General features: G+C 41.0%; 1 protein-coding gene across 3 annotated transcripts in view; it reads left to right on the top strand.

The window, feature by feature from the left end:
* Window positions 1-3,661: 3,661 nt before the first annotated feature.
* Window positions 3,662-23,041, top strand: part of WWC1 (WW and C2 domain containing 1) — a 112,946-nt gene continuing 93,566 nt past the window's right edge. For all 3 annotated transcript variants that reach the window (XM_042451922.1, XM_042451921.1, XM_042451920.1), the window contains exon 1: window positions 3,662-4,311. In XM_042451922.1, coding sequence (XP_042307856.1) covers window positions 4,190-4,311 — 122 coding nt within the window. In that variant the 5' untranslated portion in view covers window positions 3,662-4,189. The remainder of the gene's footprint in view (window positions 4,312-23,041) is intronic.

The raw sequence follows: 23,041 nt of genomic DNA, 5'->3' as shown, positions 1-23,041 counted from the left end.
TCTATTCAAACCTTTTCATTCATACGGTGGTAATCTAGCCAGAATTATATAAAGTGACAGGCTGGTAGGAATTCACTGTGAGTACTCTGTTCTTCACAATAAAACAACACTCCCTTTCTCAGAGGTAAAAACTATCTATGAATCATCCTCTCTCCTCCTTATTTATTCAAGAGTCACCTGTCGTATTACTTCATAATTCAAACATATTTTGAAAACATCAAATTCCTTTGTTATGAGTGTCAGTGATAAGATGAACGGTTCTGGCTACAACCCAATGCACCAAAGACAATAGGCTTTACTTCTGGGTAAACAAGCAGTGAAGACAACACCCATCAGAAAAACTTTATTTAATTAAAATTATTGTAATTAAATTAAATTAAAACAGCTTTCAGTTTTAGGCAGAGGAACGTTATTCAAAACGTCTCTTTAAATATTAAAAAAAATCTACATCCAAAAGTTCTTTAAAACATATATATTTTCAAACTTTATTTGATACATTCATGCCACAAATATTCAAAATATCTTAGTTATTATGACACTTGCCTGTTTCTTTTGATAAGCAGGTGTCTGTAGGACAAAAATAAGATTTACACTCAATTATCTCTACATATGAACCTAAGAAGAGACCTGTGGGATCAGACCAAAGGTCTAGTTAGTCTGGCATCTCCCAGTTTCCCATGGTTAGCAAACAAATGACTCTAGGGGTGCAACTACACTATAGAAATAATGCAGTTTGACACCACTTTAACTGCCTTGGCTCACCCTACAGAATCCTGTAGTTTTGTGAGGCACCTGTATTCTTTGGCAGAGACGGCTAAAGGCTTTGTGAAACTCCATATCCTAGGATTTTATAGGATGGAGCTATGACAAAGTGGTGTTAAACTACATTATTTCTACAGTGTAGGTGCATCTTAGGAAGACCACAAGCAACATGAGATCAGTTATTTTCCTTACTCGCTGCTATTCCTCAGTGACTAGGATTCAGAGTCATGGACTTCTCAGGTAGGTAGCCTACCTAATGTGACAAGTAGCCATAAATAGCCTTACCAAATTATCTAATAGGTGTTAAGATGTCAACTCTGATTTCCCAAGGCATATGGAAGCATTCCAGACACTGTATTTAGTGTTAATAACTATAATGGTAACTGCTCTATATGGGAAAGATACTTCTTCCGATGCCTCGTTATGACTGAGCTTGTATGGTTACAGTGACCAGCATGTGCTGTGGTTCCACTGTCTTTAGTTTGCTTAATGAAGAGGGTGGGCAAAATGTACATCACACTGTCTATGCAACCCCTAGCTCCCCAGACCACCATTTTTTTTCCTGGCAAAAGCAGGAGAAAGAGGATGAATCACTTCTGGAAGATTCCAGAAGCGGCAATTTACTTGTTAAATAGGTCACAAGGCATCCCTGAACCGTTTCACACATTTTTAATCATAGTCATCGTCATCTTGTTTTACCGAACAGGTGATCAGAGTGGAGAATGCAGTCAAGAATTGGGCTTCCAGTCTCTGCTGGTTTTGTTTTCTCCCATTTTGTGGGGGGAAGCCTCTGCAGCCCCTGGAATTTCCCTGGCCAGAAAACTGGTCCCCAGACCCACTGGAGTTCTTCACAGATTCAGTGCTTGCTTTGCTTTCATGAAGCACTGACAGCTGAATATAGGACATGTGGAAATTTGCCCTAAACACACTCAGTTTTGCCATTTTCCATTGCCCTATTCATTTACAGTAATGAGTAGCTTACAGCGAGGGGAACCAAGAGTCCTCCAGGTATTGTCAGGTCCAAAACCCACAGTAGAAATAATCCTGTTTGAGACCAGTTTAGCTTCCCTTGCTCAGTGCTAGGAAATACTGGGAATTGTAGTTTATTGTGGTACCAGAGCTTTCCAGTAGAGAAGACTAAATGTCTCACAAAACGTCAGTTCCCAGAATTCCCTAGCATTGAGCCAGGGCAGTTAAAACGGTCTCAAACTGGATTATTTCTTCAGCATAGTGGTTTGAACCTTTGACTGTAACTTCCAGAAGCCCTAGCTGGCAGAGAACACACACTGATGGATTATGAGTCTTTGCTGTTCAACAATGTCTGGAGGGTTACATGATTGTTTAAGCAACACTGGGAAAGTCACAGAGATGTTGTGCTGGTTGCATTGTTGTTGTTTTGTTTGTTTTTTAAGTTTGAGGAGTTGTTTTTGAGCTCATAGTGTAAAAACATTCATCCAGCTCCAAGATCTGAGAGAGAGATCAAAAAGTAACACCAATGGCTCTAGATAGCCATGTCAGTCTGGAATACCAGTATGCAAAGGGATCTTGTAGCACCTTTGAGACTAAAGTTGTAGCATGAGCTTTTGTAGATTTGGTCTACTTCCTCAGATGCATGGAGTGAAGTGTTGCCAGGAAGGACCTTGATAATAAAACTATATGAATGGTGACCACGAAGGAAGGTCAAAGAAGAAAGTGCAAAGGCAGGCCTGCTATTGAACATGAAGAAAAGAAAAATAATGACCTCAGAGGATCTACATAAATTCAATCTAGACAATTAGGAAATTGAAATAGTTAAAGACTTCTTGTACCTTGGATCAAAAACTGATCAGAAGGGAGTCTGCTGCTAAGAAGAATAGGAAAGAGAAGAGCAGCTATGAAACTGCCCTATGAACTTGATAAGATCCTAAAGAAAGAATATACAACTGACCTACATTTCAACCTTTTGTCCAGGAGCATGGCTAAGAAGCATGACCATACATTTCTTGGGGTGCGTATAGCTTTTGTTTGGTAAGGTCCTACATGTTTTCTGGAATGCCTTACATTTTGTGGTGTCTTGTCCTCCTTTGCTGTTAGGACCTCTGGTCACCCTGATCAACTCCAGGGCAGCTAACATTACCCACTGTCGTTTTGTGTGGGGGTTTTGGGCTATGTGACTGTGTTCTAGAAGAGTTTATTCCTGAAGTTTCGCCAGCATCTGTGGCTGGCCTCTTCAGAACATGACCACATAGCCTGAAAAACCCACAAAAAACCATGGATGCCGGCCATGAAAGCCATTGACTTCACATTTCAGAGGCTCTTCACGCACATAGTCGGATTATAAAGTTCCTTCCTGAGCAACATTTCATTCCATACATCTGAGGAAGCAGACCGATCCCATGCTGCCCCTTCTTTCACCCAGTTACTTTCCAAGGTGCTCCATGATCCCTTTGCCCAAAGGGATCACAAGGTGGCCAGGCATCCTAAGGGCAGATGAGGCCCAGCAAAATGTAGGACCTTCAAGAAAACATGTAACTCACGGCCAAAGAAAAGCTCAAAATGCTGATATCAATACCAATTCCTGATTCTTAGTCCTACTCCAAATGTTGGCCCTTTTGGAATTCCTCCTGGACAGAAGGATGAAATTAGGGCATGTCCTGGAAAAGGAGGACCAAGTTTGGTCCCTCTTCAGTCCCTGTCTGGGGGCCACAAACTGCCAGGACCTGCCTTCCCTCCGGGAGGGATGCCCAAAGGCAGGCGCCAGAGAAGGGAGCTGGTCCTGCCTGACCCTGGGCTTCCTTGCCCTGGCCTCCTTTGGGGACCTGTCTCTGGCCGCTGCTCTGCCGGAGGAGGAGGAGGCAAAGGCAAAGGAGGGGCTTCTGCTGCTGGCTCCCCCTCCTCCTCCTCCTCCTCTGGAGCCGTCTTGACGGGAATAGCAGCCCCGGTGGCTTTCCTTTCCTTTCTGCTGGAGGTGGGTGGCTGCTCGGCTACTACCTGGATTATAGCTGGAGGAGGAGGAGGAGGAGGAGGAGGAGGAAGGCGCCTGAGAGTTAATGGATAGCAGCCCAGCCCGGCGTCCTCGGAAGGGAGAAGGGACCAGGGAGTAGCCGCCCATCCAGGCAGCAGCATCAGCAGCAGGGCTCCCTCAGCATCCTCCCTTGGGAGGGAGACACCTGAGGGAGAGGCAGGGCGCCTCCTCCTCCTCCCTTCCTCCCGCCAGAAACAGCGGCCAGGCTCCCCTCCGGGCTCCTGCTGCTGCTGCTGCTGCTGCTGCTGCTGCCCCTGGGGGCCTGTGTCCCTGGCCTGAGCAGCCGGGGCTGGGCAGGGGGCGGCGGGGGCTGAGGGCTGCTGCTGCGGTGCATGGGGGCTCGGGGCCCCTGCTTGGCCTTGGCCGGCCGGAGAGGCCACAAGGAGGAAGAGGAAGAGGAGGAGGAGGAGGAGGAGGAGGAGGATGCCCCGTCCGGAGCTGCTGCCTTTGCCCGAGGGCTGGGAGGAGGCTCGCGACTACGACGGCAAGGTCTACTACATCGACCACGCCACCAAGAGCACCAGCTGGGTCGACCCCCGGGACAGGTGAGAGAGAGAGAGACACACACACACAGACCCCGGTGGGAGGGGGGTTGAGGGAGGGGCTGTCTTGCTACATTTAATCAGCGTTTTATATTGTGGTCGTTTTTGTTTTTTATTACTTATTATTTTTTCTAGATTGTTTTTAAGGGAGGGAGGGGGAGGGGATTGTGTAGAATTGGTTTTATACATATCACCTGTTTACCTGTTGTTTTTGTGTTGCTGTAACCGGCCTCGATCCGTAGGGATGATGTAAACAATTTGTAGTATTATTATTATTGATTATCATTAGGCATTTTCGTGCCCCTTGGCCCGGGCAGAGGCAGGCCTCCTCCGCCTCCTCCTCCTCCTCGCAAGGAAAAAGGAGAAAGAGGTAGCAGGGCTTGGGAATGGCAAGGCTTGCTGCTCGGCAGGGAGGACGTTTCCAAAGACGAGCCAAACCCCCTCCGGCTTGTGAAGGCGAAGCCTGCCATGGCCAGCACCCATAGGTTTTTCTCTCTCTGAAGTTGCCAGCCTCAGATGCCGGAGAAAGGTCAGGAAGAAACTCTTCCAGAACATGGCCACAGAGCCCAAAACCCCCATAAAAACCCACTCATGCTTTCCTTTAGTCCTGCTCCCAATGGAGGGGGTTCAAGGAAACATCTATGGCTTAAAAACAACCTCCCTGGAGATGGAAATGCATGCTCAAAATGGAGGACGTTGTGGAAGTCCTCCTGGACGAAGAGTAGGACGTGTCCTAGAAAAAAGAAGGGCCTCTGGTCACCCTGCACTTAGTCGTGCTCAAAATGGAGGACCTTTTGGGAGAACCCCTGGACACAAGGCAGGGATGGAGGACAGGTCACTGGAGCCAGAACTCAACCAGAGCTAAGTTTCAGTCCCAGGAGCATAGTTCCTGGAAACACTATTTATTCCCAGAGCATGTGCAAAAGAGTTTATTCCCCCCCCCCCGGTTAAATAATTTCCCAGACCCCCCCCCCCCCCAATTCAGGAGCAGAGCTCCAAAGGAGGCTTGCCCCCCTGTGACCCTTCCCTCCCTTTTATTGCAGAGGAATAAAATCCGAAGCAGACAAAGGGGCTTAGCTCTGAAAGCCTTTTGGTGTGACTGGAGCTTATTCAAAGGCCCCTGCTTGCTTGGGCTGACCATTGCCAGCTCTGTAGCCTTTGTTGTGGTCCTGCGCCTTCACGTTTCTGACTTATGGCAACCCCAAGGCAAACCAATTGTAGGAGTTTTCTTGGCAGTTTTTTTCCAGAGGGGATTTGCCATGACCTTCCTCTGAGGCTGAGAGAGTGTGACCCACCCAAGGTCACCCAGCGGGTTTCACCACTGAGCAAGGATTTGAACCCTGGTCTCCATAGTCCATTGCTCAAACCACTCTGCCACAGTGGCTCTGTCTATGTAGCCTAGACAGGTACGTAGCTGATATCCTATATGCACATGAGTGTATTTATTAATGACATTATTCTGTGCCTCCAAAGAACTAACACCATCCCTATTTCATTACACAAGAGCCTTGTGGGGTAGGTTACTTTGAGACAGACAGACAGACTATTCAAGGCCTTCTAGTGCATTTCATGTTTGAGTAGGGATTTGATTTCAATCTCCCCAAAATCTAGCTGCTAGCCCATACTACTACCATACTTATACTATGACCCACATGGGTAGATAAACTTAAAGGGGATGGAAAAATTTGTAAATGGAATGGGTACATAGGTAAAAACTTTGCCTACAGCCCACTTCCGTTCTGTTTTGCTTACAGATTGTACTTTCAAGATGGGTGTATATATAGTATGAGCATGGAGTATAGTGTAGGCCTCTCTCATCCCATGATGGACTTGGCGTCTGATGTGCCTAGTGTTTTGTTGTCAAGTTGGCTTCAATTTTTGGCACCCTCATGAACGAGAGACCTCCAAGAGATTCTGTTATGAAGAGCCATGTGAATTTAGGACTTCCTTGGTTGAATCTGTCCACCTGTAATGTGGTCTTCCATTTTTCCTACAGCCCCCTACTTTACCAAGCATTATGATTTACTCCATACTTTGATTGTGCCCTCTCTCTATAACTTTCATTCCAAGTTATGGAGCTGTACATACTGTAGTGACTTTGGTACACAGAAAATCTGTTCAGAAAACCCTCTTTGGACAGTCTTCTTTATTATTTCACCTTGCAAGTTCTAAAGGTGACTCTGGTCTTGAACTTGTGGCCAGGAGGCTTTCCTGTCCCCAGAGCTGTGTGTTCCCAGGGCTTCTCTACACTTGTCTGCTGATGGTTGTGTTGGCAGAATGATCATAGCTGCTGACACCTTCCTGCCCTTTGTACAGTGAAATTTACATGGGCTCCCAGATATTTATGCAAATGGAATGCCAACTGGAATGGTGCTAGTCAGGACTAGCTCCCTCCTCTGCATTTCAGACTTGTTAGGACACAGAAGTGCACCTGCTCGATGAAAGGTGTGTCTCGGAAAACTGGTGGAATAACCAACAGGTGCATAAGTCTTGTTCGACTCCTCAGTTGCTACACACTGAGGATATTTGAGCATACTTTTGTTTTGTTTGTTTTTTCCAAAGAAACAGATAGATTAAAATTTGTTATTTCAGCCTTTTGGCACCCTGATCATGCTGAGTTGCTAAACCACCTGGAAGCTGTTGTCAAAGCCAACAGTAATCTTTTTTTTTCCTTTTGTCAAACTATCCGAAGTTTACTGATCTATTTGCTGATTGTGTGGCAGTGGGTTTGTTTGGTTTTTGGTGTGTGTATCCATGCTACATTTTCCCCTGTGATAGAGCCAAGGCCATGCATGTCTGGAACATATTTTTTTTTCTTTGTAGCCCCATTTCTGAAACAGATTTTGGGCAAGTCATACACTCTCAGCCTCAAAGGATGGCAAAGGCAAACCCCCTCTGAAGAAACATGCCTATGATAAGGTTTGCATTAGGGTTCAAAAATGACTTGGAGGCACACAACAGCAACACATCAAAATACCCGAGATAAATAAGGTTATCTAAATACAATTCAAGGTTTTGATTTTAAAGACACTTGTATGGGCATAATTCTGGTTGAAATAGAAGATACATTCAAGCATGTAAGTCTGATCTATAAAAATATGGCTGGATGACTGGAATTTGACACAGGGAAGGTGAAAGATAAGCCATAGGGAGCTAAAATGATTTACTAGATCTTTGTGAATAGCTGTATTTTCTTTGGGTTTGAATACTGGGGCAGCTCTACACTGCCATTTTCTAATGTGCAAAAAATTGGTATGCTCTCCATCTCCAAGCCTTCCCAAGCCATTTTGATGCCCGAGGCAATGGACAAAATAGCACCATCTCATTCCATGCACAGGAACTAGCTGGACTGGAAGTTTAATTTTACTTTGGCATTGTTGATGAGAGGGTTTTTTTCAAATGCACCTGAGCCTTCAGACTAGTTTAGCAGGTTTAGAAAAGACTGCCTGTCATAGAAAACAGGCATAGTGTCCAGAAAGAATAGCCAGGAGACTTCTTTCACTGGCCCCCAGCATCTGCTGGCTGTGAAAATTGCCTTTCTCTGGCTAGTGATAAGGCTTGATCTGCTCTGCCCAAGGCATAGTCAGGTAGTCAAAATGAGACTGATCTGTTTGTGGTCATGTTTATAGTATTCTAAATTTACATATGTTGAGGAGGAACTGGATTTAATACAGCTGCTTTCACGCTTTGGAATGATTTTTATATGCAAAAGGTGTAAGCAGACACTTATTCTGCCTCTTTTTTTTTTTACTAGACCCTAAGATCCAAAAACAGATACTAAATAAATACATAAATAATTAAATGTTGATAAGGTAGAACCAGTTATCAGCCTCCATGCACTGTGTGTATAGGTGCAGATCTGAGTTTGAGGTGGTTTAGATCAGGTTTTATAGCAAATCAATAACTTTTGTTAAACAACTGGGAGTTTTTGAAAAAAATCTTTCCCGAATGAAAATTATTCCATGTTCTGTCAGTAAATCCTGGTCTATGTACTGCCTATTCCAGGTCTCAACTTATCCTATAGGGTGAAAATAGAGCTGTCTTCCTTCTGTTCTGAGGCAGAAAGAAGTGTTTCATTTTATGCAGACAAGGAGATATTTGTGTTGTGCTGTTTTTTTCCCTTCATTAATGTGTCAGAGTGATACTTAAGAAACTAAGTAACTACCAAGGGTTTGGTTTGCTATGCTACAATTAAAGGTTCAGTAACAAATACTTTTAAAGTTTCAATAACAAATAGTCTTTTTTTTATTTTTATTTTTTTTGCAACTTTGGGTCTGGAGATTTGAACTGAGGTGACAAAATCTGTTAAAGGACTAGCAGTTTTGATGTCAGTACATAGTTTTCACTGTTCTAAGTAGTTTTCTTTTTTATTTTACAATATCATTAGGTTCTGAAAGTTACGTTTACTGGAAATCTTGCACTATTTATGTTTGGTCTCAGTTTAAGAGCCTTCACTTCTGCAGACGACTGGTCTGACCAGAACTTTCGAGAATATGATAGAGAAGTTTGCATAATCTCTGTTAAAAGATACAGACATATCCACTTCACTACCTTTTATTATTTTGTTGATGAATAACAAACTTATGATTAATCATGAATATGTTTATTAATCACCAGACCTATTCATTAATGATGCGAGATGATGCTTCTGAGGAGGTGTTTCCTATGAATACTAATGCAAATGCATTCTTGGAAATGTAATAATGATCTGTGAAAAATGCTTGGGGCAAGGCCAAATATTACAAAGTGACACTCTCAGATAAGAACTGTATGTAAGTAATTTGCTTGCTTCATATTCGGGGGGCAGGGTGAGGAGGCATTATAATATGCTTGGAGGATGAAAGACTGGATTTTAGCAAAGATTGGCTGTAACTAAGTTTGTTCTTTAAAGTCAAAGGTATTGTTAATGCAGGCTATAATAATGGGGGAGAATATTTAGGTGTAGAATTAGAATGTACATTTACTTATGCCATAGTTCTCTTCCTTCATTGGCAATATCATTAATAAATTCATCCTGCTCCCTTTCCCTGGAACCTGTTCTATTTTCTCTCTTAAGTGGGTCAAGATATTCCTCTGTTATTTTGCTGCCATTGCCATTTTGTTTCAATGCATGCAAACTGATTGCGATTCTGCAGAGGTCTGCAAAATATTATGGTACCTGCATCTAAAGTTAAAGAGGCAGAATATTGATTGGTACTTCAGCGCAGATGACACATTTTGCATCACTCTTGGACTGACCAAGTGTACTTTGGGTTGTTTGCTGAGTCACCTTCCTTGTAATACATCCCCCACTTTTACTGTTGACCTTCTTCCATATGCTTTACATTTTAAAGTTGGTGGTACTTTTTTTGAGGAATTCTTAGGATAGCTGAAAGCAGTAAAAACCCTCTTTGTACATAATGCAGTAGAACAGTAGTGTATTTGGGATTTTAGAAGAGATTACATTCTGTCTGCCAAAATCTACTTACTTTACTATCTTGTTAAAATAAGAAAAACAGGAGAAGCAAACTTGATAACTGATCATAATTGTAAATTTGCTGTCTTCTAAATAAAAAAGGAACTATGATTTCTGCCACGGTTTAATTTTCATTAAATGTAATTTGTTATACATGTAGTAGAAACTTCAGAGTTTGTATCATGTTTTGCTACATGTAAGCTGATGTACATAGAGAAATTTTGTAGCACCTTTGAGACTAACTGAAAGAAAGAAATTGGCAGCATGAGCTTTCGTAGACTTCAGTCTACTTCCTTTTGGTGCATTTGGTGAAGTAGACTAACACAGCTATATCTTTGAATGTAAGCTGCTGTAACTTTGAATTCAAAATAATTTTTAATTGCACGCAGCTAAAGCTTGATGAGAACTTTGTTTTCAAATTAAACTGAAATTATATAAACAGTCTTAAAATATTCTTACATTTGTGGAGTGATTTTAGAGCTGCTGTTAATATTTTGTTCCATAACAGTTCACTTGAAATAACATTCCTTTTGTGAATTTTATTTCTCTCTGTCCTCATTGTCTACATTCTCATCCCAAGGATATGCATTGTGTAGATATCTGAAACTGAATAACAATTTCAGGTGCCATAAGACTCTTTATTGCCCTTGTGTTTAGTTTCAAGAAATGTTGGTGCCCGATCTTGCATTTATTATAGCCTCAGGTGGTCAGTTAATTATTTGTAGGTTAGATTCAGATTTGAGTAGACACATTGGCATCCATGAGATTTAAATTAAATTGCCTGTTGATTTCAGAATATCTACTATAAGTCAACAGGTGACCTGAAGGTGTGCGTGTATGTATGCACACGCACACACACCCTCACACTTAGTGAAACAGAAATAGCCTCACCATTAGGCAAACTCGGATGGGTTCCCATGGCAATGATGAATGTTGGAGGATGGAGCTCTGTGTCCCATGTAGCCGATCTTGTACTCCTTAAGTGAGTCTGCTTCTTTCATGTGCTATGGGGATCAATGTTGCATCAGGAGAGTTGAAGTAACATTCAGCTTCCTGTCCAGTTGCAATAGAAGGATGGGTGCCATCTTGCATTATGGATTGGGAAGCAAAATGCCTTGGAGAAGTGTAGACAGCAGTGTCTAGATCTATCTATTTATGTTTTTAATCTAAGGATGAACCATTTCTTTTCACGAAGAGATTTTAGAACATTTTGTATTCCAAACATAATATTTTGTTTGAACCTTGCTCCTAGCAAATGAAAGGCATTTCTTGTAAAGGTTTGCTCTCTTTGTTCCCTATACAGCATAGGCAGTCTTGCCAACTTTTGTGCATAGCTGGAAAGTATGCAAAAGTTTATTGCATTCCATAATCCTAGTGAAGCGATATACCCTGTACATTCATAATTTGATGTCACTCTGCCTTTTGTATGTTACATTCCTGAGAGAGTACATTCTTAATGTTAATGGAGAAAATTGCTGTGAATAATAAAAGGATTCAAACTGGAGTAGGGGCTAGGTGCAATTTCTAGTGAAAGTTCTGCCTTGGAGGTGAGTTCATATCCATACTTGGTAATCCTTTCAGCCTGTCATCAGTGTTCACATTAATTTATTTTACAGAGGGTTGTGAGGATAAAAATGAGTGTGATGTCACATAGTACCCTGATCTTGTATGTATTTTCCCTGGAAAATGATTAACCATCCATTATGAAGCCAAGCCCTCCCTCCAGTCCATCTGCCTTGGTCCAGGCCTCGGAGGTAGAGAGAAACTGCTGGACCTCTTACCCTTTCCCTCCACCACTCCCTTCTCCTTCTGTGTCATGTCTTTCTAGATTGTAAGCCCGAGGGCAGGGAACCGTCTAACTAAAAAGATTGCATGTACAGCGCAGTGTAAATTTACAGCGCTTCATAAATAAAGGTTAATAATAATAATAATAATAATAATCTTGTTGAAGGGGAAGAGGTATGGGGATAATAAACTGATGTGGTGGACAGTTTTAGAGTTATCTCTCTTGATGCTAATTAGGTATTGTTATATCTTAAATAACCTAAAGGCATCAGATCCTGTTTTCTTGAGTGGTGTGTCTTGCAGTACATCCTGGCATAGAAAACTGATTCTTGGGTTCCTGGACCTTGCCTACCCCTGCGTTAGTTAAGGGTACTGCATGCATGATGACATGATATGTGTTTTGTTGGTTATAGGATATGTGTTTTGTTTTGTTTTGTTTTTAGATGACCGGTGGAGCATGGAACACTGACAGTAGCACTGTGCTTCCACTTTAATTGCTATGGTGATATTCTATGGAAACATGGTTTTTTTTGTAGACAGATAGAGGTACTACAGCTCTAATGCTGAGAATTCTAAGAACCCCTCCTTAAACTGCAAATGTTGGTATCCATGGGGAGTCCTGGAACCAAACCCCAGCAGATACCAACAGCTCACTGTAGTATACTTGGCTGAAGGCTACTGGTAAGGATTATTCAGGGTTGTTGTTTTTTCTTTTGCTGCCTCATATGAGGCTTCATATTGGCATATATCTTAATACAAGTTGCAAAATTAATTGTTTAATGTTAGTATAATGTGCATATTATAGGCTATGGTTATCTGGTGCATTAGGGTACTTCATGTCCATTTAAACATGTGATGTTTTAAATCAAATTAATGAAGTGTAAATCACATATTAAGATTCATTTCTTATTGATCTTAGGGCTGTTGTACTTAAATTTTCTGTTTCGTGAGCCACTTTGAGCACAGTGTATTTGTAAAAAATGCAGTATATAAAGAAACATAAATCACAGCTAATTCAACTTTACAGTGTTTGCAGATGTTTTGCCATTGATTCTTTCTTTTTTCCTTTTTAATTTTAAATTTTCTAGAAAATACTTTATTGAGAGTAACAATAACAACATAATAAATCACAGTTGATGCATCGGGAGTCATCAAATCTCAAGAGTATCACTCAGATCAGTTGGGTTATTCACTCAGAGTCATTTAACTCCACCGAGTCCAGCATCAAAAAGCATTGAGCCAAAATCTAGACATATGCAATGGCAGTTTAAATGGGGAAGTGTTCTTGTTAGCAAAGGCAGCAAAAGAATGCCAAATTTCAGTGAGGTTGTTCACATTATTGGATAACATTTTCAAATTGCAGGTCAGCTTTCCACATATGTCTGTTTCTCATACTCTGTCTTGCTATTTTATGTGTAGCAGCTCATTTGAGTTTCTCTACTGGTGAGAAATTTCTATCCTTGCTGCTGATAGCAGGAGAGATGTCAAGTTTTTCCCTTGAAGTCCTTGTTGTTTCTGCAAAATATGGAAAGTGACAAGAATGCCCCACAAAAATGAACAATCTGGTGAGACATTTGAGAAATAACATCCAGAACGTGTGTCTAAAATGTTGTTATGCTCTTGAATTCTGAAGAAGGAAACAAACATTGGCAGCTATTAGTTAAGGTGGGTAAGGTAAATTGTCTTCATACTTAAAATGCCTCTAAATGTAATTTAACAAAAACATAGCAGAAAAGAAATAGAGGTAGAGTGTTTATAGCTATCTATCTCCCCAGTCTTCAGAAGTGGCTACTCTTTGAAAAAAGATATTGTGTCTGTGAGCGGTATATGATGTTAGTAGCTGCATTCTTAACAGTATTCAGTTCTTGATCCCTTCATATCCACACAATGGAATGAATCTGTGCTGTCCCATATGTCATGATTCCCAAGCCTCATGTTCTCAACCAGTTCTTTGTCTCTTAAACACTGTGTTGGTTTTCCTTTGACATTATTGAATTTACCTGTCTTCAGTTTATCTGACCTTGCAGTGTTACTCAATCTATATGGTAATTCCTCCTTGTATTTTTCTGACCTTGCTATCATTGGGGCATCTGTGGTGAGGCAGAGACTTCAGTTAATTATTAGCAGTAAAATTCATCTTTCATTTAAGAAGTCACTATCCAGCCAGCTAATGACTGTAGTTCAGCCTTTCCCACCCTGGTGCTCTCCATGTTTTGAATTATATTCCCCATTACGCTGACCATTAGACATGCTTGATGGGAATGTGGAAGGCTGGTTTTGTTTTTCTTCAGTTCTCTGCTACATATTTCCAGAAACTATTTCCTAACAGTTAACACATCCCTTTTGTAATAGTGGAGTTATGTGGGATTACACCAAAATATGCATTGCAGAAAGTCAAAGGATGTATTTGATCACCAACATAGTTCTGGTTCCAGAACATAAATTTAGCTGATAACCATAATCATGTATAGCTAATCACTGACATGCCCTGAAAAAAGGCTAAGTATACATATTCCCTGTATCTGATAAAAGATTAGATTAAGATGTTGCACCCGTATCTGAGATCAGTAACCCCAGGGTTAAGGCTGGAATAATGTGTCCTATGGGGACATAGCAGCATTTTTGGGAGCATTTCCATACTCCACCTTCCCATGAGTATTAACTATTTAAAAGCCACATTTTAAAACTTGCATTAAAACTGTACCAGGCCACATTTAGTATAATTAGAAACTCCTGTCAATTTGACCTAAAGCATTAGTTCTCAAACTTTGGTCCACAGAGTGTTTTGAATTTCAGCTCTTACAAGCCCCAGCCAGATTAACCAGTGGTTGGGGATTTAAGATAGTAAAGTCCAAAACATCTTGAGAGCTAAAGGCTGTGAACCACTGATCTTAGTTGCACTTTATTTCTTCATCTTGGAAACAGTTTGTCAGTTTTTAAAAGTTCTTGAACTTGTTTGGAGCTGGCCTACTTTTATCTCCAAACATGTCTCTTCTCATTTTTCTTTAAAAGTTAATATACATTGATGATGATGATGACAATAAAAGCTCTGTCAGTCAGTCTTTGTTGCATATTTGACATTTCTGTAATGCATACACACCTCTTTTGAAGTTAAACCGTCTTGGAGTATTGACTTTATATGGCATAGCATTGAATGTGATTCTTCGTCCATTCAGTTACTGAGGTGAAATGTGTGCAGCTGGTATTTAGCAGAAGCTTAATCCATCCTCCACAGAAGCCTGGATAAGTGTCTGTTTGTAGGGTGGTGGGGAGATTCACATGAGTGCAGTTGGGTGTTTTTGCTTCGCTACCAGTCAAGAAAGGGCAACAGCAGGCATCAGATTGGGAAAGTCTGCAGCTGCATAAGCTCCAGTTCTGCCAAAAAGAATAATGAGAACAGTCAAGAAAAGGAACAAAAGCAGTGGAGAGATGCCCCACATCTTTGAGATGTTTTCTTTACGCTCCGGTTTTTCATTTGCAAATCAGCACTGTTCTGTTTGTTGTTTGTGCTTCTCACTGCACTTTTATTCTCTCAACTTCTTTCTTTGGAAACTCTCATTTTATTTAGCCAAATTTAATTGCATTCCACAGAAGCATTGTTTAACTGCCAATTACAAACATGGTCAGAGTGAGTTTATGAACAGTGTTCATAATTGATTTTTTGTACCTTTAAAATAAATAAAATGGTGCATCTGTATACAATTGTGTACATTTAAGTGGCAAGGAGGATGGAGAAAAGGTCTTTCATATGTATAAAGTTATCAAGAGTGGACTTTGAAATACATATAATAACAGATATGTCTCTGCACTGGTCCTGTTTTAAAGTCTTAATATGGCACATAACTTTCTTAAGCAGTTTATAAAGAACACTCTTATTTAAACAGTGGGGTAGGGGAAAATTTGAAAATGTTTGCAATACATTTTATAAATAGTTAACATTTCACATAAAATACCTTTGTCCAAAATTATATTAACAAGAGGAATCCCAAATTGTACCTTTTGCCTTTTGTGGTAGGGTAATTCCATTAGTACTAACTGTTAGGCTGTCATTTATGCTTGATACACTAATGTGTCCTGTGTCCTGTAAAAGTTAATTTGAAAGTTTTATTTAACCAAAGGCTAAACTTAATTCATGAGAATCAGTGCAAAAGAGCAAGAAGTCTTCCAGCAGAATAACCCAGGCTGTTTGAGCTAGATCTTGCTGACTTAAGCGCATTACAGACCGCCTGTTTGGTGCAGCCTGTAAGCGGCCCTTTCCCCGCTGTATCGGGGCCTCAGCTGCTACAACGGCAGCCTCCGAGGCTCCGATCCACTGCTTTCCAGGCCGTGGGGAAGTGGCAAAAGGCCGCTTCCCCGCGGCCTGGAAAGGGGTGTCCTTGGGGCTTCATGCCCCAAGGACACCCGATGGCAGTGGGGAGGAGGGGAAAGGGGCCGCTCGGCCCCGTTCTCCCTTGCATTCCTGGTGCAGCCGTCTAAAGGCTGCTCCAGAGATGCAAACCTCAGAAGGAGCTCTGTTTTGGAGCTCCTTCTCACACTGCAGAAAGGGCGCTCAAGGCACCCTCACGCAATGCGACGATGTCACGTCCGGGCCGCCTCATTTGGAGGCGACGCGTTCGTGACGTCGTAATGGCAGCCCCTGTGTGGAACGGGTGCCGCCATTTTGTACAGACTGGGTGCGTACTAGGGTTAGGGGCGTCAAGAAGTGACGCCCCTTTCTAACCCTAGTATGGACCCAGTCTGTACTATTAGGCCCGTCTGTAATGGGCCTAAAGCACCTGTTGGCTTTTAGGGTTTTATTTGTACCAACTGTCAGTGGCTCTGCCGTTATCATTAAGTCAGAAGAGTAGGTCTTCTGAGTTCTTTGAGATATCTGCTTCCTTTTAAGGGAGGAAAAATAGAGCTTTGGGTAGGTGTAGTCATCATTGGGATCCATTGTGGAAAGGTCTAAAAGAACAGTATGAGACTTAGCTTTCATTGTCTGCAATCCAGTGCATTTGGTAAACAGCTGGTAGAAGACTGGTTTGATCATTATGAGACTTACTGATGTGAATCACACTTTCTTGGATTTGCTGTCTTGTAAATGTGGCTTGAGAATTCACGTAACATATCCTCCATTTCTAGCTACAACTTCTAGAATGTAGTTTTTTTAGAAAGTAGATTTTTTTTCATTTGCTCCACTTGCACTTCTCATCATGTTGGAATATATCCATGCATTTTTAATATGGGTATAATGTAATTATACTGATTCCTTTTCTTGGAAAAAGTTACCCACTTCTTCCTCATAGGCCTACAGCAATCCTGCTGACTGTATGGCTCGGGGATGGGAAGTGGAGGAAGGGGGCCTTACCAGACTCTTTGGCATGTGAGCTGTGACCTGTGGTTTCTCAGCCCAGTCCAAACAAATGACTGAACCATTTTCATGAAATTAAACTACTAATGGTCCTATAAAGTCCCTTATTTTTTGTTAGCTGCCTTCTAGTCAATGGTGACCTGTGAATGAGATGCCTCCAAGTCCCTCTACCTCCCTGCTCAGATTCTGCAGGCTCCCTGATTGAGTCTATCCATCTGGCATATGGTCTTCCTCTCTTTCTGCTTCCCTGCACCTTCCTCAGTTTCATTACCTTTTCTAATGAGTCATGCCTTCTCATTATGTGGCCGAAGTATGACAGCCTCAATTTAGTTGTCTTGGCTTCCAGGGAGAGTTCTGGCTCGATCTGTTCAAGGAACCATTTGTTTGTCTTTTTAGCTGCCCACAGTATCCTTAGCAGTGGTTTGCAGGGTTTTTTTTTAAAAAAAAAATACATAAAATTTAAAGACTCACAATTCATATTACAAATGTACGCAGTGGGTAAAAAGTGCTCCTGAAAGTCATTGTTTAAAACAGTGATTTTCAGCCTTTGGTCCTCCAAATGTTGTTACTGGTTTTAATAGCTTATTTAATAGAGTGATTTTAATAGTAATATGTTTAATTCTTTTTTAAGGGGGGCTTATGATATATTGTGTTGTGTATTGGATGTTTTTGTAGTGTAAGCTGCTTTGATTGCCTTATGGTAGAAGAGTGGGATATAAATAAAAGTTGTATTTATTTATTTATTTATTATTGGACTTCAGCTTCCAAAATTTCAGATCATTGACTCTTCTAGGCCAGGTTTCCTGGGAGCTGAAATATCAAGGACCACTTGTTTAACATTTTCAAGATACTAAAATATATAAACATCTTGAAAATGTTAAACCAGTGCTTCTCATCTTTTTGTCCTTGACTCATGTTTTAAAATGGCTAGTGGAATACAAATAAAGTTGGTGTCAGATAGACCTGTTCAGGGCAAGCATTCCAGAGACTTGTGTTCCTCATATAAATGTTTTTGTGTGTGGGGGGGGGGGGAGGGATGGTGGCAGGTAGGATGAGAGTTTGTGCACTTGAGGGCTGCATGGAGCTACTCAGACCAACTGTCAGCTAGCAAATGGGGCAGCAATGTTGCTAATTTAAGAGCCCTGAGGAAGCAAGTTTTGGGAAAGAGGCACCATTTCACTGACTGACTTGTGAGGAATAGTTCTTAAAGTTAACTATTGGTTTTACCACTTCACTTACAGTATACATCTAAATTGACTTTTTCTAATGAGAATTGTTGGGTGTATAGTATTTAGGACTCAATTAAGTTGGGTACCCATGTGCAGAGGAATCTCTAGGTCCTCCAGGGCAACTCTACCAGAAGTTGATCATAGAGTTGTGCTGGAGAACATAGATGTTTTTAAAGAAAACACTTCTCTAAGCATTTGTAGGTCCTTCAGACTGATGCTATGATTAATTTCTTACAGATGTTGACCATAGAGTTGAACTGGAGGACATGGAGATTCCTAGAGCAGTGTTATCTTAGGTAAAAAGAAAAGTGTTTTTTTTTTTATTTGTGGTTTTTCCACATACACAGGAGTCCTTCACCCCTAACTCCAGCTAACGTGGAGGACAAGTGTAGTGCCAAATGCATCCGTGTAAGTGTGTGTCTCTACTCCCATATATATACTTCCTCATCCACTTCTGGAGTTGCCCTTTACCTTTTGCTTTACAGTAGTAAAGAGCTTGTTACTGTGTTAATTTATGCTGTCCTTTCCAACAAGTTGGTCAGGGCATTATTTGGACTTCAGAAAGAGAAAGAGTATTCTGTTTTGAAGTTTTGTGTGCATTCTTTGACACTTGCACTATATATGTAATACAAAGAAGACTTCATTACTCTCCTGGCATGAGAATACAGCATAGCCTCTAGGTTTAAGTGTGTTACCAGGTAACAATTTGCTCTGTTTCATAAACGGAAGGTTATTCTCCCTGTGCGTTGTTTACACACCCTCTTACTGAACACACTTCAGATTCACTGAAACAGTATTAATCTAAAGTTTTCTCTTATGAGTAGAAAATGTTCTTTCTCAATCTTAGTACAACAAATACAGTACTTCTTTTTAAAGTGAATTTTGTGAAAACAATCTTGTTTGCACATCATAATGGGGAAACTATAGTACTGTATTTTATTTCATTATAGCTTTGCCTCTATAACTAGGCCTGAAATTGTCCTATCATTGGGGTCCCATTGGGATGCTTTCAGAGATAAAACAGTAGTTGTAAGCATCCCTTAGAGATACCATTGAAGCATATACGGATTTTAGGATCTGGAGTATTTTTTTAGGTGTTCTTGTTTGGAAGAAGGTAGAGAAAGCACATCTTCATCAAATACGTTGCATATCTCTTTTCTTTCTCCTGCAAGAGTAAGTGGGGAAGAAAAAATATAAATCTTTTTATTAAAATTAATCTTGTTATTTAAAGAATCTTTTCGTTTTCAATGTGTTATGGCAGATAACGCTTTTCATTGGGGAGCGTAGTGTTTTTATTTTATTATGTTTTAAGCATATTTTAATGTTTTTAATTTATGCTTTTAAATAGAAATTTAGTGTAGTTTAATAAATATAGACCATTAATTTTAGTATAAGTTTTTAAATTGTATTGTGCTTTTTAAATGTTGTATATCACCTTGGATCCTGTGCCGGGAGAAAGGCGGGGCTTTAATTCACGGATTAATTAATTAAATCTCAGTGTGCAGATGATCCACCAGGACATTTCATTCACTGGAACATGTGAAGTCTCTAATAACATTTTCTTTGAGTGATAATGATCATGATAATTTGGTAGATTTGTAAATTCTATTTTTTGAAATAAATATAACTCATGTTATAAATAAACTTTCCCTCAAAACCATGGAATTTAACTCATTTAAGGTCTCAGATATTTATCTTCAGCCACATTAATATGATATGAGATCTGAATCATTACAGTAATTCTGTGGTAAAATTCTTCCGCTTTCTGATGGCTTATAGTCTACTGTCCAGTTGGGTTGCAATTCAGTATTCTCATATTGTACCTGTTTGGGTGCAATCACTGTAATCCATAAAATATGTTGTCATCATCTACTTAAATGCAGTCTTTAAAGCCCCGAGAAGCTGCTGTATCACATTTTCACATTTTTAAAGCATCTGCTAATTAGAAGGAAATCAGCTTAAAAATTAAAAACTGGATTGTTTGGCCTTTGTTTAGTAAAATAATGTATGTCAGAGCAGCTAATTCAGGCAAACTATTACAGGATTTGTGCTGTAATGAAAAAATGTCAAAACTAATTTTACACAAAATCTTTTCTAAATGCTTTGAATAACAGCTGTGTTCTTTCTCGTCAAGTTCCTTTCAGGAGCTTAATGGCTAGAGGGATGTGCCAGATGGTCTAACAAGGCTTTGGTTTTTAACCTGCAGCCTTTGTGAGTGATGTGTTCTATGGTCCTTTAAAAGTGTTAAACCCTGACTTTCATGTGATATATGTGTATAAAAGTAAAGATACATCAGTAACATGTCAACACAGTTTTATTGTCTGGAGTGTGGTTCATTAAATTTTTAACAAGTATAGCAACTTGTTGTTTGCCTTCAAGACATTTCTGACTTACAGTGACCCTCAGGTGAACCTATTACGGTGTTTTCTTGGCAAGATTTGTTCAGTTGGGGGGGAGGTTGCCTTTGCCCTCCTTTGAGGTCCTGAGTGTGTCAATTACCCAAAGTCACCTAGTGGGGCTCCATGGCTGAGCAGGGATTCAAACACTGGTCTCCAGAGTTGTAGTTCAGTGCTCAAACCACTACACTATGCTGGCTCTCTGTATACACTACCTTTAGGGTGTATGTCACTTTAAGATTGTCCCATATGCATACATGTATGTGTGTGTGACTAAAACTACTTCTTGCATAGGAAATGATATGAGAGTTGACCATGTCTGTGCAGATAGATAATACTGCACACAGCAGACACAACCATGATGTGTCCCTGGATTCACAACAGGCAGTAGAGAGGCCACTGGGTTGCTTCAGTCAATGCAGTGCTATGACAATGGTATCCCTCACTAACAATGGAGTTTATTGCATGGCCCCTAAAATGGGCCCAGTGCATTCTAAATGTGAACGCGTGTGGGCGCGCACAGAACGGGATGGAGCCAAGAACCCCATTTTATCGCACACTGGAATGCCGCTTTTGCCGCCGGGTATTCCAGTTGTGTCCCTGTTCCATTCCAGAGGGCGCCATTTCTGGGAACTGTTTCTAAACGTCCCCAGAAATGGCGCCCTCTGGGATGGAAAATGTTATGGAACGGGGACACAACTGGAACGCCCAATGGCAAAGGCGGTGTTCCAGTGTGCGATAAAATGGGGTTCTTGGCCCCATCCCATTCTGTGCGCACCTGCATATGTTCACATTTAGAACGCACTGGGCCCATTTTAGGGGCCATGCGATAAACTTCAAAGTTAGAAACAGTTGAGAGATTATGCTGGATATGTACCAGATGTACTGAGGCAGTTGCCAAAGTTGCCAGCATTGATGAAGTCCATGTGGCTTCTGGAAAGGTTGGAGGAGCTGTCAGCCATGAAGTTTACTGAAAACCTTTCCCCTGAAATTTAGGGATGAGCTGCTACATGTTTATTAGGCCAAAGCCAGAACAATGAGTGTGCTCTCTCTTTGCTAAACAAGTACTTGTTTTTATTTGCTTGAAAAGAAGTTACTTGGAAAAATTGGTTTTTATTTTCCCTAAATAAACAAACAAACAAGTACCTAGCTCTTTAGGCTACAGATGTAATCTTGGATTTTTGTATGGCCTATATCAGGTGAAGTCAGAGAAACCAAAGTGAGAGATGAGCAAGATACACTTGGGACCTGATTTGTCCTCAAGGATGTTTTTTGTTGGTGATGGTGGGAAATGCATGAACTGACCGGAAAATAAAAACAATCAAGATCTTGAGATGAGCAAAAGTTCATTACAGTGTGCCCGCGTCATACATGGGTGCTTTTTATGCAGCTTTCAGCTTACACGGAATGGATCCCCTACGTAAGACAAGGGCACACTGTATTTTTCATATGTTTAACAGTGCATGGGATGTATCTTTTGATAGAAAGACTGAGAACAGGGAATTTTGGCTTTTTTTTTTTTTTTTTTTTTTTTTTTTTGGCCAGTGTGCAAAGGTGAAGATGCACTTTGCCCACCCCCAGAAAGTTCAGAGATCCAGAAATGGATGTCCTGTACAGGTCCTCACCTTTTATGGCTGAATAAGCTTGAATTTACTGAGTTAAATAAACAAATTTATGTAAACTTCAGCATGGATGATTTATACACTCAACAGTTTTCTTGTCCTAGAATTTAGGATCACAGACAAGATGTTTTGTTTGAGAACAGACTTATGTTGGCTGTAGGTAAAGTCATCAGTGAGTGGAAGATATGGATGTTGAGATAAAAGTTAGTTTTCTGCATTCATCATCCACATAAAAATTGGCAAAGAATGAATAAAACAACAGGAACTGACTATATCTCAGGCTTCTTAATAACTGGGAATGTGGTTATATTTGTTACTGCCTATCTTGACTATGAAGATTATCGCACTGCGTTCTGAGAACGTTCTCATCACGTGATGAGAACGGAACGCATTTGAGAATACCGCACGTATGTGTTCCAATCGGGTTCTCAGAACGCTTAAATGTGTTCCAAATGTGTTCCAGGAGGGAACAGATTTGAATGTGTTCTGAATGTGTTCCCAGAGAGCTGAAACGTGATGAAAACGTTCCAAGAGAAGTGTGTGCGGTATTCTTATCCGTTCTCAAATCCGTTCCCTCATTCCTCCGTCTCCTGATTGGCTGAAAGAATGACAGGCAGGGAGGGAGGCAGGCAGGCGAGCGACTGCAGTGAGGGAAGGTGTGTGTGTGTGAGGGGGGAAAGAAGGAGGGAGGGAAGGGAGGAAAAAGGGAGGAAAGGTGGGACAAGGAAGAGAAGAGGAAAGCAGGGAAAGAGAGGGAAAGAAGAGACCAGAGCAGAGAGCAAGAGGGAGAGGGTCTGGCTGCTTCTCCGGGGGTCTCTAGTGTCATGTCCAGTGGGGCTCCTGTGCTGTCACAATGCAGGAGGCAGGGATGCCCAGGACCTTCTCCTTCCCTCCAG

Source organism: Sceloporus undulatus, chromosome 2 (genome assembly GCF_019175285.1).
Source record: "Sceloporus undulatus isolate JIND9_A2432 ecotype Alabama chromosome 2, SceUnd_v1.1, whole genome shotgun sequence".
Taxonomy (NCBI): Eukaryota; Metazoa; Chordata; class Lepidosauria; order Squamata; family Phrynosomatidae; genus Sceloporus; species Sceloporus undulatus.
Note: the sequence above shows the minus strand (reverse complement) of the source record. Positions and strands in the feature narration are given on the sequence as shown.